At 32.2% G+C, this 16,665-nt stretch overlaps 1 protein-coding gene across 1 annotated transcript; it reads right to left on the bottom strand.

The window, feature by feature from the left end:
• Positions 1 to 14,147: 14,147 nt before the first annotated feature.
• On the bottom strand, positions 14,148 to 14,471 carry OCT59_011906 (uncharacterized protein; the record flags this gene model as incomplete). Its single annotated transcript, XM_066134100.1, has 1 exon — positions 14,148 to 14,471. One exon carries the CDS (start codon positions 14,469 to 14,471, stop codon positions 14,148 to 14,150), a length of 324 nt encoding a protein of 107 aa, XP_065989398.1.
• Positions 14,472 to 16,665: the final 2,194 nt, after the last annotated feature.

Genomic DNA, 16,665 nt, shown 5'->3' with positions numbered 1-16,665 from the left:
TGTTTTCTTTCTTAGAGATTTCAACTTGTGAGAAATCATCTCTCAGGTGTACCTCCCAGAACTTTCAAACTGGGGAAGGGTGAATGAGTCAAACTATTTTAATTGCAAGAGTCTGATATTTGTATTGTTATTTTACTGACAACTTAATAGTTTTGCCTCAAAACATTAATTCTTCTAAGATTTTCTTAATGTTCCAGGTATATGGAATATCATATACAATAAAATCTCTGATTTGCTCTTGCTCATCTTTAACTTCTTTGTATCTGGTCAGTATGTGAGTAACCTCAAGTACAGATATTTTCATCCCCTTTTAGGGTTTTTGAGCTGTTGTTTGTGCATCAGAATTTGTTGTTGTTGATTGGCTCTTGATTTGTTTATCATCTATAACATGCATCTTTTGTTTATCTTTCTTCTGGAAAGTTTCAGACATCACAGTTTAATCAACAGGAGTCATTTCCACATCAGATAGTATATATACGCAGGTAGCAAATTATCCCATAATCTGGACAAAGTATAAAGAGCTATAGAAAATATAAGTGAAAGGATAGTAAGTTGTATATTTGTCACCTTCACTTGTTGAGCAAAGTTATTTGGGTTGGTAGACTTGCCAAACATATCTACTATAAGTGTTGCTTTGTCCATAGCTTGTAGACTCTTATCTAGAAAACCATTTTCAACAAATTGTTTAAGCTAAAAAGTAACATTTTCTAAAAATGATTCCCTGTTGTTTAAAATAAACTGTAAAAGTCTTTTTCAAATGTTGTTCCAACTGTATTTTATGAAAAAATTTTTAAATAAAGTAAAAAGTTTATAAAAAATTTTTGCTAAAAATGTAAAAGGACGACTGATCTGGAAGGTATATTTATGAGATGGTTTCCTGCAAATTGGAATCTCTAAAAAAGAAAACAATGAGAGAAATTCTGTAAACTAACTACATTTTTAACGACGTGTGATGCTAGTATGTTTAAAATAATTCATACAAATAAAGGAAAGAGAAAACTTGTGAATTATTTTGAAAATTGGGAAGTCACACTTAAGGTCTTAGATAAACCGCAAGTTTTTCTGACTACAGAAAAAAAATTGAAATGGTGTTGACGCTCATCTAACTTGAAGAAAGCGCATTACTGAAAGTCTGGATCAGTTGAATAACAGTTAGGTAATGTTAAACCTAAGAAGAAGAATCAGAAATCCTTGCCCAATGCTTTTAAGCAAGCCATTCCTACAAAAAACCCATTGAAAGATCCTGCACCCCAGAATTTGAAATCTAATGAATAGCATTACTATAGAATTTAGTTTAGTTTTTACTTTTCTATTTTATTTTTGTAGCTGTATAATTACTTTTAGTTGACCAAAAACTCAGTTAAAGTATTGCTTTGGTGGAGTAAAATAGTTGTTTTATGAAGATGTAGCTTGAGTTGTGACCAGACCTGTGCATTTTTATGAGACAAGGTCAAGTGACTACTTCGGGCTTCTCTTAAATGGTTGGGTTAATTACTTCATTTAAGATTCCACACATATTTTTATGTAAATATTCCTTATAGATATAATGACCCCAGTATTGGACTTTATTAATAAAAATAAAAAATTAAATAAAAAAAATTTTTTTTAGAATATGTGCATAAATGGCAATACTATTTGTAAAGCTCCTTTATTCCTTCCAGAGTTCCACAGACATAAAATATAGTAGAGGCCTGGCATAGGCATTAGAATATTATAGTTTGTGAAAACTATGTTGGTGTTTATATGATAATTCAGGAATTACAAAAACAAATTGAATGTATTGTATTATTCATGATGAAAAAAAACTACCAACAAAAATGACAATTATTAATAATAGAGAAAACCACTCATTATTTTCTTCAGAAAATTGCACATAGCCTTTCATTGTAATTTTCTTACTAATGATTTAGGTTTAGATATTGGTTAATTTTATTTTATATTGCTTTGATTAAATTTATATATACAGTCAGAACTCGATATAATGAACCCTCCGTTCAAGCTATCTTGGGTCGTTATATCAAATATTCAATAAATCAAATATTTCTATTATACCGATTGATATATTAAAAAGTATAAAAACGGTATATCTAAAAAAGTATATCAATATAAAGTCAAATTTTATCACCTTAAAATGTATTTATAATACCAATAGTTCAATACAATGTTATCATACAGAATCTTGTAAATAGATGCACCGAAATTGAGAATCGGTGGTCTGCTGCGTTGAATAATGCCGGCCGAGACTAAGTTAATTCCGGCCAGAATTAGTATGGTATCAGTTTATCGCGAATAAATAAGTATGACTGGTTTTATGATTAACTTCGTTATATGTAATATCGCGAAATTTATAATAAAGTCGGTATATAGTGATATAATTAATTATAGATGGTTTTGGTTTAAGAAAAAAGTTCGTTATGGGCCAAAATTGGTTTATCCCGAATCGTTATATCAAGTTATGACTGTAATATACATGCTGCCCAAATTATTTTGGGATGCCATAATTATAATTTGGGATGCTGTAATTCATTTAGTTTATATATAATTTACTATGTAAAGTGCCAAAATAATTTGGGATGCCATAATTGAATTTGGGATTTTACTTATAATTATGGCAGCCCAAAATAATTTGGGTGGCATGTATAATATATAATAAAGTTTATAGCAATATATTTTATAAAATTAAATAATTCAATTAAATACTAATATTTTACAAAAATGGTATAAAGTTAAATATATAGCATTAGTATTTTTACTAAAATAAATAACAAAATTTTGCAAGTTGATATGAAAATATTTTGTAAAAAAAAATTTCAGGATTTTATAATAACTGTTAGGATTTTGATAGTTGGAATTATGTGTGTTGGAATTTTGTATGTAATTAAAAAATAATTTAGTAGGATTTAATATATACAATACAAGAATGATTCTTTTTTAGTTACAAATTAGATTACTGAATGCTAAGAAATTTACAAAATTTTTGGTAGTATTGTTGATGTAATACATCTTTTTTCTAAACAAATGAAATTTTTTGCTAAATATGATACCTTGTCATCTCTTTTTTTATTTATAACTTCCTTGTTAAACCTATAATTCTCATTCTTATATTTTATTGGTTGATCTGTAACATTAAATTGAGAATTTCCTGAAACAGCACATTCCAGAATCCATCATTTTAAATTTTGAAGAGAACATTTTTACTTTTCTATTTAGATTTTGTAGCTAAATAATTACTTGTAATTAGGCAGAAATTTTTTTACCTTTTTTTTAACTGAAAACTCAGCTAAAGTACTACTTTAGAGAAGTAAAATAGTTGTTCTGTGAAGACGTAGCTTGAGTTTACTGGTCAAAAACTAGGCAAACGTGGCATAGTAGCCTTTATCTTTATTAAATTTATTCGAACTTTACAATTTACAAAAAATAAAAAGAAAAATATAAAAATAAAACTAACTAAAAACAAAGCTATATAGTCTCCTAAGAAAAAATAAAGTAAAAAATTAATCTAAAAAAAAGAAAAATCGCATTATACTAAATTTTCCCAGATCTTCCCCTTGATATATTCCAACCAAAGTAGTAGCAACTATGCTAACAAAATAACGAATAGCGCGTCCACTATAAAAATCGACACTCCATCCTGCAAAAGCTGTTATTAAGTAGCATCGTTAGACAACCCATAAAACCTGAAAAGTGATTAAACCAAGGCAAACCATATTTCATCGAGTTCTTCAACCAATCAGTTCCGGAGTCATGTGAATCGTGTAGGCTCGGAGGTGGTAAAGATGAATAAGGTGTGTACATTGACACAGGCAAATTAGATGGCCTTGGAGTAGTTTTCAACTTGTAAGTAATGTTCATCGCGTTTTCCCATCTACCTTTATCATAAGAACGTGGATTCCAAATTCGTCTTCTGAATTTTCGAATAAAATTGTTGTGAACAGCAGCGATAACCTTCAACGCAGAATTTCTTGGGATGGACAAGTAAGTCAACAAAGAGTTTGGGTAAACAACCACGCACAAGAGCATAGGAGGACCAATTTGTAGAAGAAAAGGACCAACAAGAAAGAGAGGTCAGTTTAGTAATAAATGGAGTTGGATCAATATCAGCCAATTTTCCGGCTTCTTGAATTTTAGAAATCAAATGATTCTGATAAGATTGGAGAATTTGTTGCATATGCAAATGACATTTTTTGCACATAAAAAGGTGCATCAAGTCTTCCATGCGGTCGATACAGGAACGGCAAGTTAATTCGTCCAAGTATAAGTCCAGACGTGCTCTTTTCAGCTTTTCCAACGTGGGTAATTCATCCAGGAAAAGTTTGAATTTGAAGGTTCGATGCCGTGAAGCATGTTCAAAAGTGAAAAAAGCGTCATGAGAAGGCTCAAGTTTCAAAGTAAACCAAGTAAGAGCCCAATCAACAATATAATCTATGTTAAAAGATAAAAGAGAAGTGAATTGAAAACGCGTTAATTGTAATAAATCGCACATTAACTGCGTTTGATAGTATTGCTTGAGGAGATGTCATGAATTAAACTCGCAAACAACATCATTATCATAGGTTAAGACAAAATCATGGGCGGAGGCAAGATCCGAGCCAGAAATCAAAATACTGGACGAGGAAGTATGAGCAGTATTGGCTAAGAAATCGGCAAAGTCATTCAAATAATTGCCGGAGTGTGCTTTCACTTTAATGGGAAGGACAGTTAAGTTTTTGGAAGAGATGGTACGTTCAATAATAGCCCAGAGTTCAAAGTTCGTAGTTTTGTAATAGAGTCGGCTATTAGAATAAATAGAAGAAGAGCAACCACGAAGGCCATCAATGGCAGTTTGCGAGTCAGTATAAATAGTAACTTCTGAGTTGCAAGGAGAAATGGTTAAAACGGCATAAATAGCAGCAGCTTCAGCTCAAGAGGAAGAAGGATTATCCTGGATAATGCCATGTACATAAGTAGCAATAGAGTTGGGAAAGCCAGCATCTGGTACAATTTGCATCCAAGACCAGCCCATAGAAACGTCAGTAGTTCCTAAGTTGATAAGAGACCCATCGGTAAAAAAGATATAACGTGAATCCGCAGTAGGAGTTAATGGGGAGTTAGCAAAAACAGCAGCAGCTGAGGACTCAATAGTGGTAGAAGTAATTGGAGCCACAATGGCATCTTCAGGAGAAAAATCAGGAACAATGTCCCATCTATTATAATGAAGACGAACACCATCTTCAATATCAGCCCAAGTAAGAAGGGAAGTCACTGCAGTAGTATTGCATCTAATCCGTTCAATAATAGTAAATAGGATGAGCGAATGTTGTAGAGAGACGTTCGGTGTGCAACAAGTTAATTCAGCATTCCGCTTTTTCGAAGGAGGTAAAGGGACATGAGCAGCACATCCAGGGCAAGGAGTAAGCTTAATGATATTGCCAGGCAAAGATTCGCAATTAGCAGAAATCCAATGTACAATGGTGCAGGTACCCTGTCCCGCTTGGACTAACAGTTGTTTACCGAAGATGGGAGAACCAAAATTGTCCAACGTGACAATCCAGTTCATGGTAGTAGGAGGAGAAGAAAGACAAGATTCAAGCTCTAAATATGAAGAATCATCCGCAGATATAGGCAGGATATATTCATCGACTAGACAATTATTAGAGTCGGGAATGGTAGTTTGTCGCTGGATATCTTTATACCAATAAGGAATGTGACCATAGCCGCGTTTTCCAATCAAATTTTCATAATAGGCCTTCCAAGAAATTAAATGGGTGCCTTGTGGAGTAACAAGCTGAGATAGATAGAACAGCTGTCACTTACGCAAGATGGAGTAGTAAGCCTTAAAAGCTTTAGGTGACATGCATTCGAATAAGATAAATTAGGGAGCTTTGACAGTTAAATTTGGAGTAACCGGAAGGGAGTAGAATTCAAAAGAGCAATAGTGCATGCAATATAATCCTTTTTGAAAGAAGAGAGAGGACCATATAGACCAGTCCTTAATCAAAAAAGGAGAAATAGGAATCAAAAATAAAAATTGAAGTAAACGCATTCTATATATAAAAAGAAATTGCATAAAGGAAGAATAAGAATTAGCCATTAAAAATAAATTAGTAATATGACATTGTCGTTGAAATAGGGTTGGGAAGATAACGGGAAAAATTAGCTTTGTATTTCACTACAGATCGAATACTTCTCATTATTAGGTGGCAGTCAGATTCTGACAGGTGGGTAACTTGCATCCGATATTCAAGGATGGCATTGTGTAAATACACAACTTGTTTGGCAGAGAGCTTTGCAGGTCAGATTGTCATGGCGAAGGAATCACATTCGCGTTTGAGTTGTTTCCTAACGAAATCTTTGGAACTTTTAATGTTAAACTTAAACACCTAAAAAACGAAAAGAAGTCATCATAAAGATAGGAGTAATAATAATAGAAGGAACTCTATTTAAAGAGGATAATTCTAAATTAAAAATAACTGGGGAAAGAGTGGAATTGGAAGTTAAAGGTAACGAATTGGTAATCAATACATATTTGTTGTGATTAGCAGAAGTGTTAAAATTCTTCTGTAATGGATAACATAAATTCCATGCCAGCTTTTGACGAGGAAATAAGAGTCAAATTATCCATAAACACTAAATTATTAATGCATAAATCAGGGGAGGGTACTTGAGACGCAATTAAGGATGGTGCTGAAAGAACATAAGGGTCCTTCAATTCATTCTTCAAAACAGTGAGTAAAGGATCAATATAAATAACCCACAGAAGAGGAGAGATAACTTCGCCTTGGTCAATACCAATGCGAACCCTATAAGCAGGAGTAGATCCATGAGCAGTGAAAACGCTATTAGTGCGTTTCATGAAAGTGAAAGGATAAATTTGACTGCAGAAGCAGGAAGGCATATACGTTCAAGAGCGAAACGTAACATTGTTAGGTCGACTGAGTCGAAAGCTTTAGAGATATCTTGGGAAAGAATCCAAAGTGGATTTTTGTTGACATCGGCATCATGGATAATAGATTCTAGAGTAATAATAGGGTCGTGGCAAGAACCACCAGGTAGACTAGCGAAGTTACCACCTTTAAGGACATCATGTGAAGCCAAAATAGAAGAAAGGCAATTATAGAAAAGTTTGACAAGAGATTTTCTAATCACTTCAAGTAAAGTGATGGGTTGAGTGTTTTTTAATTGACACTTCCATTCGTGAGGTTTGGGAATGGGAAAGACCATTGCTTGACGCCATAAGTCGGGAATATCAGCTTTGGAGAGGCATGATTGAATTAGAATAAGGAGTAAAGCTGAGGTATGAGATCCAAGATGTTTGAGCATTTCGTAAGTAGTGGGGATACAGTGGATAACCATTCGTCAAGGGTAGGGGGATTTATTATAGAATCGTAGATGGAGGAGGATACATCATCTATAGGTTGATAGGCAGAAGACCATCTATCAGGTAATGCATCGATAGAAGTAGGAGGAGTGGACTTTATAGGCACAAAGTTTTGAAAATGGTTAACAACAGCATCATCTATGTCCTTAGGATCAGTTAAAAGCTGAGGCCGAGTAGGGTGGTCAAGAATAGAGCTCCGCATGGGTCGGGTCGGTCGGGTTACCTGGTTAACCTGAACCGAAATTTTTTTTCAGGTCAGGTCGGGTCAGGTAAACCGTTCTGACCCGACCTGACCCATTTGACCCGAAAGTATTCGGGTCACTTCGGGTAACTCGGGTTACCCGAAGTTTTATTATTAAATATTGTAAAAAAACGTTTTGTTTTACTTTTGTTTTTATATATAAAACGCCAAAACTATTTATTTCAGTGTTTTTCCTTTTGATTTTACATGTAAAAATGCTGAAACTGATAGTTTCGGCGTTTTTTTTCGATTTTACATGTAAGAACGCCGGAATAATTAGTTCTGGCATTCTTCTTTTTGATTTTACATGTAAAAACGCCGAAACTGGTAGTTTCAGCGTTTTTTTTTTTGATTTTACATGTAAAAGCACCGGAATCATTAGTTCCGGTGTTTTTTTTTGATTTTACATGTAAAAATGCCGAAACTGATAGTTTCGGCATTTTTTTTTGATTTTACATGTAAAAATGCCGGAATCATTAGTTCCGGTGTTTTCCTTTTTGATTTTACATGTAAAAACGCCGGAATAATTAGTTCTGGTGTTTTTCTTTTTGATTTTACATGTAAAAACGCTGAAACTGATAGTTTCGGCATTTTTTTTCGATTGTACATGTAAAAACGCCAGAATCATTATAAGTTTTGGCGTTATTTAATTTATTTGACCCAAATATATGTCAGGTCAACGGGTCAGGTCGGGTACCGACCAGCACTGACCCGACCCGTGTCAGGTCATGAATTTGATGACCTGACCTGAATATTTCGGGTCAACCCGTCGGGTCACCTGATCTGTCGGGTCAGGTTGCGGAGCTCTAGTCAAGAAAGACATGATCCAAAGTGATACAGCGACAAGAGCGAGAAAGCGCTGAATCGATAAAAGAAGAAAGGTCAGTTTCAAAGTTATTATTTCTATCATCCAAACGAGCACGGATGGAGGAGTCTTGAAATTTTTTTTCTTGAAGCAAGTGAAATCCCTGTAAGGATTTGGAGATATTGGATAAAACATCAAGAAGTGATTTAAAATCATCTTGTTGACATGATGAGAGAGATGAAGGTAGAGTAGGAATGAAAGTAAACACTTACTTATATAAGTGAAGAATGTTTTGAAGTCTAATCAAATGAATGGACCATTTGTATTCGTGAACAGTAGAATAAATTGAAGGATATTTGCGCAACAGACGTATTGAATGCATTAGGCGATTTAAAAACCGATAATGTCGGGTTAAAGTTTCCAAATCTTTAGGGACCTTACTGGTCAAAAACTAGGCAAACAAGGCATGATATCCACAAACTTTATTTAAAATAGTGAATTTCAATATTAACTTACAAACATTAAAATAGCACGATATAAAAGTAAGAGCAACATAACAGTATCACTACAGACTATTCAGAGAATAAACTAAAGTAAAACTAAAGACTATAAACTGAATAACCCAAAGCATCATTCCCAAAGCTATATTTTAAACCAAGTAAATGCTACTGTACGTAAGATTTACTTCCCACCTAACCTTCATAAAGAACGCTAAACAGGATTGGACAACCGGTAAATCTAAACGTGCCATTAATCCTTACATAAAATTTTGTAAGGGGAGTAGAACAAAAGTTAAACTATGAAGAATAACTATGTAAAAAGGAAAGGAATACTCATAGGATAAACCTAATTAAGTAAAGATGAAATTCAAAGAAAATAAAAACAATACACATAAAAAGAAAACCATAGATCGGATTATAAAAGAAACAAACAAAAACCATAAAACACCACTACAAATAATGGAAAAATTTAAAAACAAAAACAAAAACAATAGCCGTTACAAGCTCTTGGCCCTCAATACCATATCACGGTTATTCTCAGCGATCAAAGACGGATTTTTCAGTATGAAAGAACTGTTGGTCTTTAGCAAAGCTTAAAATAGAACGCAACTTGGAGAACCCTTCCCCGGCATCGACTACAAAAGGTTAGTAAAGAACAAAACCATTTCAATATCGGCAGCAGAGATAATAAAACCAAAAGGAGAATTCATATATAATCCAAATCGAAGTCCAGGAATTTGCCCAAAATATTGAAAACGTGATCAAATATAAATTAAAATGAACAATGTATATACGTATATAAGAAATGGAAGATCAATCACATGACTATAATGATCATTTGGAGGGGGTAAATCAATTTTGGTTTATTTTTCAAATTTCCAAAATGCGCAGGAAGGTGGCGCAGGAAAAAAAAAATAACGAAAATAAAATAAAGATAACGACAGAAAGAATAAACCAAAATATATACAAGGTACGGAGAAGACCAAAAATAATGCCAAAGACATATAAGGTAGGGAGCTCAAAGAGAACCAAAACTCAGCACACACACTTCATCAACTGGTAGTAACTTCGTTGGTAAGAACCTCTTCCAAAGACAAAGGTCCGGCTTGCGAACCGCTTGGCCAGTTAGCTTTAAAAATATATAAAAAAAACTTTTAAGATTTCTCCCAAAATATTTACCTCTTTAATCCAAAACTAGTAGAAGGAGTTTCTAGAAAAAAAAGGAAAAAATATTATAAAGTTAAAAAAACAAAAGAAAAACTTTACAAAATCCAGAATACTTAATGATTTAACGAAAAAAAATTAACTGAAAAATAATTAATAATAAATATCAAATAGATTTTAATTAAACAATTAATCAATACATAATTTAAATTCGCTAAAACATCGTTATTAATATTTAGAGTTATTTATTTATTGAAAGATTTTTTTTGAATAATTTTGCTTTCTAAATAAATTTTTTCTATAAACTATATAAAAAAAATAAAAACAAAAAAACAGCTTCAAGTTGTATCTAATACAAAATAATTACTAATATACTTGCAAAAATTCTCAACTTACTTGATGTAAAAACTGGTTGAAAAGTTGATGAGGAAGTTGATGGGGAGTTTAATAGGAAGTTTACGAAAAAAAAAATTTTTTAACGTCATATAATCATGTAGCATAAGTGTTTATTAAATTATTGTCAAATTCCTTAATTTAGATGAAAAAACCTATTTATTCAACTCCTTAAATAAAAATAGAAATATATCAATATAAATAAATTACTTTAGATATTTAAACTTGCTTTTTTGAAAAATTCAAAATATCAAATTTTCAAATTAAAAATCATAGGGTGGTCTTACAATTTTGCAATCAGCTGTAAAATAAATATCATTGAAAACTAAAAGATAAACTTCAGTATCCGGATTTTGAAATATTCCAAGTATTACACCATGTTACTACTATATTACTAGAAGAAGCATATAATATTTCTTATTTTATTTTCAAGGAAATGGCCTTTGTATTTCAATAGATATAGCACGCAGAAAATGTGAAATGAACTTACAAATTATTAGAGTAGAAGAACTGACATTCCAAAAGTATCAACTATCCAAAATTACTAGATACACCGCTCAATATAAGCAAAATATAGTACGATAAGTTAGACAACCTGTGTTTAATAGAAATAAATAATTTTAATACTTTTTTTTTGTTTTTTCTTGTTTATAACCTTTAAATAAATTATTTACCAGCATATAAATAATATTTTAATAAAAAAATATCAATTTTGTGATTGTCCCACCTCTTGTATTGAATAATTACGGCATTTTTAAAGGCCAGAATCCAGCGTCACTAAAGAAAAAATTTTTTAACTAATCGTTCAATGTAAAAATTTTTGATGGATCTTGATTTCCTCGGGTTTAAGCAATTGGTTACACTATTTTTCAGCCGGGTTGTAATACAAATTTGGCTGGTTACTTTTTAGGTAATATCACCAATTTGTATAATAACGTAACCTTAAATGGCAAGTATATGTTGATCAAACTTGTGATATTAATATTTGATGATGCAAATTTATCATTCAATATACTCAGAACATTATTATATAACACTTAAAAAAAAAAAATTCTGGGCAAGGCAAATCAGCCCAAAAGCCATTTAAGGGATAATTAATTTGTAAAACCAGTTCCCCGAAATTTATTAGTAGTTTTCACTGGTATGGAGATGGATCACGAATTAAAAAAACTCTTTCTCCTTTTCATTTTTACGAAAATTTCTGCACTAAATTTTTTTAAATTTTTTCACTTTTATTAAAATTTTTTACATAAAATAAAAATGTCGAACATGGGAGACTCAGTTGAAAATTATTCTGAACATCCTGAAGCAGACTTTTTAGAGTTCGTTTCAGAAGAAGGGAAACGTTCTTATCCTATACAACATTTCAGCTTGGACAGTTTGTTGAGAACGGTTTCCTTAAAACTTTGTTTGATAAAAACCCACAGCAACCTGTAGATAAAGCACAGCTTTTAGTAGATATGTTTGGTGAGTCTGCCAACCTGAACAACTTCGCCCAACAGGCGGTGGTGATGAATATACAACCAACCACCCTTTCACTATTATTTTCTATAGCCCTTTATGCTTCATTCAGGTCGTGGAATAATTTTGCTACCCGCGCCTATATTAGATTTGGTGACATGGGTGACTCAGAGTCGGAATGTCCCTCCACTGATGACGAATTTGGATCTACGTTTCTATCAATTCCGAAAACTACACCAAAACCAGTACATGTTACACCCCCAATACTGCCAGATGTGAAAATGACCCCTGTTGATCAAACTGTGACACCTGAAACTTCCTGGAAGAAAGATAAACAAAGGGCAAAACCTGAGGCACAAACTCCAGACAAACAAAATACCCTATTTTTGGGGGCAAAAACTTCCACACCTGGGCTACACATATACTGAATGGATACAAAGAAGCCGAAGACGAGTCAGAGACATTATTGTATATGACATTCCGTATACCTGGGACGTTGAGAAAATCTTAGGAGAATTAACGTTATAGGGCAAAACTATTAAGTTGTCATTAAAACAGCAACACAAATATCAGACTCTTAGAGTCAAAATCATTTACCCTTCCCACATTTAACAAGTTCTGGATGACTGATCTGGGAGGTATACCTGTGAGATGGTTCCCTGCAAGTTGGACTTTATGAGAAAGAAAACAACGCGAAAAGTTCCAAGCTGTCATTCATGATATTCTGGTTGACATGACAATGGCTACCTTGTGGGCAGACCGTAAACCACAATCATTTTTAACGACGTGCGGTGCTAGTGTGTTTAAAATTATCCAAACAAGTAAAGGTAAGAGAAAGCTCGTAGGATATTTCGAGAATTGGGAGGCTACACTCAAAGCCTTAGGAACTCCACAAGCTTTCCGGGAGAATTCTCCGGAGTTGAAATGGTGTTGACACTCTTTACCTACCTTGAAGAAAGCACCAACCAAACAAAAGGCAAAGAATGTTCCTGACAAGAAGCCCAGAAAACCCACGCAACAGTCTGGTAACGTTAACCTTAAGAAGAAGGACCAGAAATCCTCAACTAGTGCTAAGAAGCAAGCCAAATCTACTAAAGACCCGTTGAAGGATCCCAAATCCCAGAAGTCGAAGTCTAATAAGAAGTCTAGGGATAAAGGAGGTAATAAGGATAACATGGTAGTTTTAGCAGAAATTTTATCCTTACTGCGAAAATTAGTCTAAGTATTCTCTCGGTTAACGCTGGGTGGTTGTCATTCTTTTTTTCTTAAAGATTTAGTAGTTATAAGAATAATAGATTTTATTTCAGAATAGGCAGAATTAATTTTTTTCTTTTTGACTGGAAACTCTCGCTAAATTAGTGTTTGAGTGTCTTTTTTTTTTGTTCTATCTGGTTCGTTCCTTGTGGAGCGAGGCTAGGCGACCCCTTCAATTTGTTCAAGAGGTTGGGTTAATCTTTAGCTTGGAATAATGGTTTTACTTTGTAGGTACATGTTCCTATGTATAGTGCAGCCCCAGTACTAGTCTTTATTTTAAAAATAAAAATAAAAATAAAATCACGAATTAAGTAATAATAATGTAAGTAATATAAATTAGATATCAACTAATATAAAATATTGTCACCTTTTCTTTTGTTAGCATCTATCTTTTTTTTAACACCACTTTTGTTTTTGCTTGACATTGGTACATTGTACTGGTAATTATTATAAAATCTTCTATATATAATTCCACAAGCTAAAATAATAAATTTATAATAATTAATAAAATGTACTAAAAAACCTTAATAAATCAAACAACTTACTGAAAAATAGCAGTCTTTAATCTTAGTCATGTTCCTTCTCTATTTATGTTCGCATGAGAACATTCAGATACAATGGAGTGGTCATCTACACATCATAATCCATTGACGAATAATTACAATTCAATGATGCCAATATCCATGGCGTTTGATATTCAGTAATCCAATCTATTTTTTAATAAAGATTTGATGATTAATTTTTTTTTTTTTTTAATACTTTATTATAGATGCGATCATATCCTATTATAATCACGCTTACTTACATATATAAACTTACAAAATATAAGATAAACAAATACATATAAGAATTAAGCATTATGAAACAAGACTACTTTTCATAAAGAACAAGTCGACCTGTCACCTAAACGATCACATCATTGTTAAAAACCATGATGTGACCTCAAATTCAAAGGTGACTATCATGATCTACCTAAAAATTTGCCCAATGACCACCTCGATGGAATGCCAAATCATTCCATTTATTCCAATTACTTTCTAACATATTACAGCCAACATCTTTAACACCCACTTCAGTGTGTTTACTATGTGACTTAGCTTTTTTATCTTTACCGCTAATACCGCACCGCTTTTCTTCCTTTATTTGTAACTCGTTCCTTGGTTCCCAAATAAGCACTTTGAATTCTAATAAAACTCTCCCAGTTATTTGTTTCAGTACCTTATACAACAACTTTTCTTTAGTTATTTTATAGCACCTTGATAATTCTATTAACTGACAACTGACTTGATTCTTCATTAAAAATGTAAAATCACATAAGCATCCAATATCCCACATACCAAGCTAAGGATTGGTAACTGTACTGATGGTGATATTTGATCATTTTCTAGGTCTTGTATCCAATGTTCTATACGAATTTTGTCTTCATTTGGATTATCTAAAACACGCCCTATTATGGTTTACCTATTTGATCATGAAAAGTTGTTATCCAATTTTTTGTTTTTAAATTATCAATTTTTGTGTTTACACTATGTATATTATATCCTAATTGATAATCAGTTTTCACTTTCTTAGATTTTAAAGGATCTTCAATAAGTTTAGTTTCTATAAACTTGAACCAACTAGGGATTCTACCCTGTATATTTATCTTAGTTCTATGTTTCAAATCTTTATATCTCAGAAGACGTATACCATCTGATGATATTAACTGACTAGCAAAATAAACATTTTTCCCTTTCAGTCCCTTACTAATTCCATTTGTAAATATTTCTTTATGTGTAAATATTTTTACTATTGGTAATAATCCCCCTTGAATCTGATTAACTTTCACACCACATGATTTTATGGTTAACATATTGTCGTATAAGAGCGCAAAAACACGAGCTAACAAACAGTGTTTTACTTGTAAGTCTTTCAGACTGATATTCCATGTTGCTAGAGCTTTCCTTGAATGGATAAAATCCTAGGATTTATCCGGATTATCCTATTATCCAAATTTGTATCCGGTTAATTTTAACTGGATATCCAGATTTAAGAATTTACAAATGAATAAAATTTTAGATTATCCGGATTATCCAGATTATCCTATAATGATTAACATTTATGTCACACAAATAACTATTTAGTATTAATGTACTACTTTAAAAAACGTGGTTTTATTTTAAGACAAAGAAAAAAAAAATTAACAAAGAAACACTTCGAAGTTTAGCATTATTTCTAAATATGTCAACCGAAAGAACTATAGAAATACGTTTACAATCTGAAGATAACTATATTGATATAATTGATATAGAAAATCTTACACCACCAGAAAACCTTTTACCACCTTTAGAAGATACTAATAGTATAGAAGAGTATACAAAAAATGCGTTTGATAAACTTCTTGATAAAGAACATAATTTAAATTTTCAAACTAAAAGTAAAGGAGGATCAAAACTTCAAAGTTGGATATATAATTGGGGAGAACGAAAAAATTATCCAACCAATTCAAATAAGTATATTTTTGAGTGTAATCAAAAATTAGATAATGGCGAAAATTGTGCTGCACAGATCGAAACTTCAGGTCCAACTGGTAATATTATTAGTCATCTTAATCGAAAACACAAAATATATGAACATTCTAAACCTTTATCAACTATTACGCCATCCTTAAAACAGGTAAAAATTGATCGTTATGCTATTTCGTCAGATTCACATTCACAAATGACAGAAGATCAACAAAATATTTGAAAACTCTTCTTTTTGAATAGCTTATTCTAGATTTTCAACCTCTTCATCTTTTAAAATCTCCTTCTTTTCATCGATTTATTAATGCATTAAATGAAAATTTTGAACTTCCAACTGATAGAGAATTTTGAAAAAGAATATTTGAAGCATATGGATTTTCAAAAAATAAACTTAAGCAGTATATTCATGAAAATGCAGCTTCAGTTTCACTTACTTGTGATCTCTGGACTTCTCGTAGTAAGCAAGGTTTTCTTGGTGTTACCTGTCATTTTATTACACCTGATTTTGAAATAAGAGAAATTACTTTAGCTATTCAATATTTGGAATATCCACATACCGGAAATGCTATTCAACAAGCGTTGGGAAAATAATTACTCAGTGGGAATTGCAACATAAAGTTTTTTTCTGTACTACTGATAATGCATCTAACATGAAAAAATGTTTTAACCAAATTGTTTAGTTGCATAGATTATCATGTACGGTACATACAATCCAATTAGTAGTTGGAAAAGGGTTACTTACTGCCGAAATTCTAATTGCACGTGCAAAAAGACTAATTAATTTTTTTACTTCACCAAAGCAAAATGAGCATCTTTTAAATGCACAAAAAAAAATTCAGAAGAACCAGAAGAGGAAAGTGACTTGCATAGAATTTTTTATAGAGCAATTACTGATGTTGAAACGTGGTGGTCAAGTACATATATAGTATGGGAAAGGTTAATAGCTTTAAAACCTTATATTGATATTGTAATTTCATTCTTAAATG

The sequence above is a fragment of the Rhizophagus irregularis genome, chromosome 2 (assembly GCF_026210795.1).
Source record: "Rhizophagus irregularis chromosome 2, complete sequence".
Taxonomy (NCBI): domain Eukaryota; kingdom Fungi; phylum Glomeromycota; class Glomeromycetes; order Glomerales; family Glomeraceae; genus Rhizophagus; species Rhizophagus irregularis.
The sequence above is the reverse complement of the archived record's forward strand: the minus strand, read 5'-3'. Positions and strand labels throughout refer to the sequence as shown.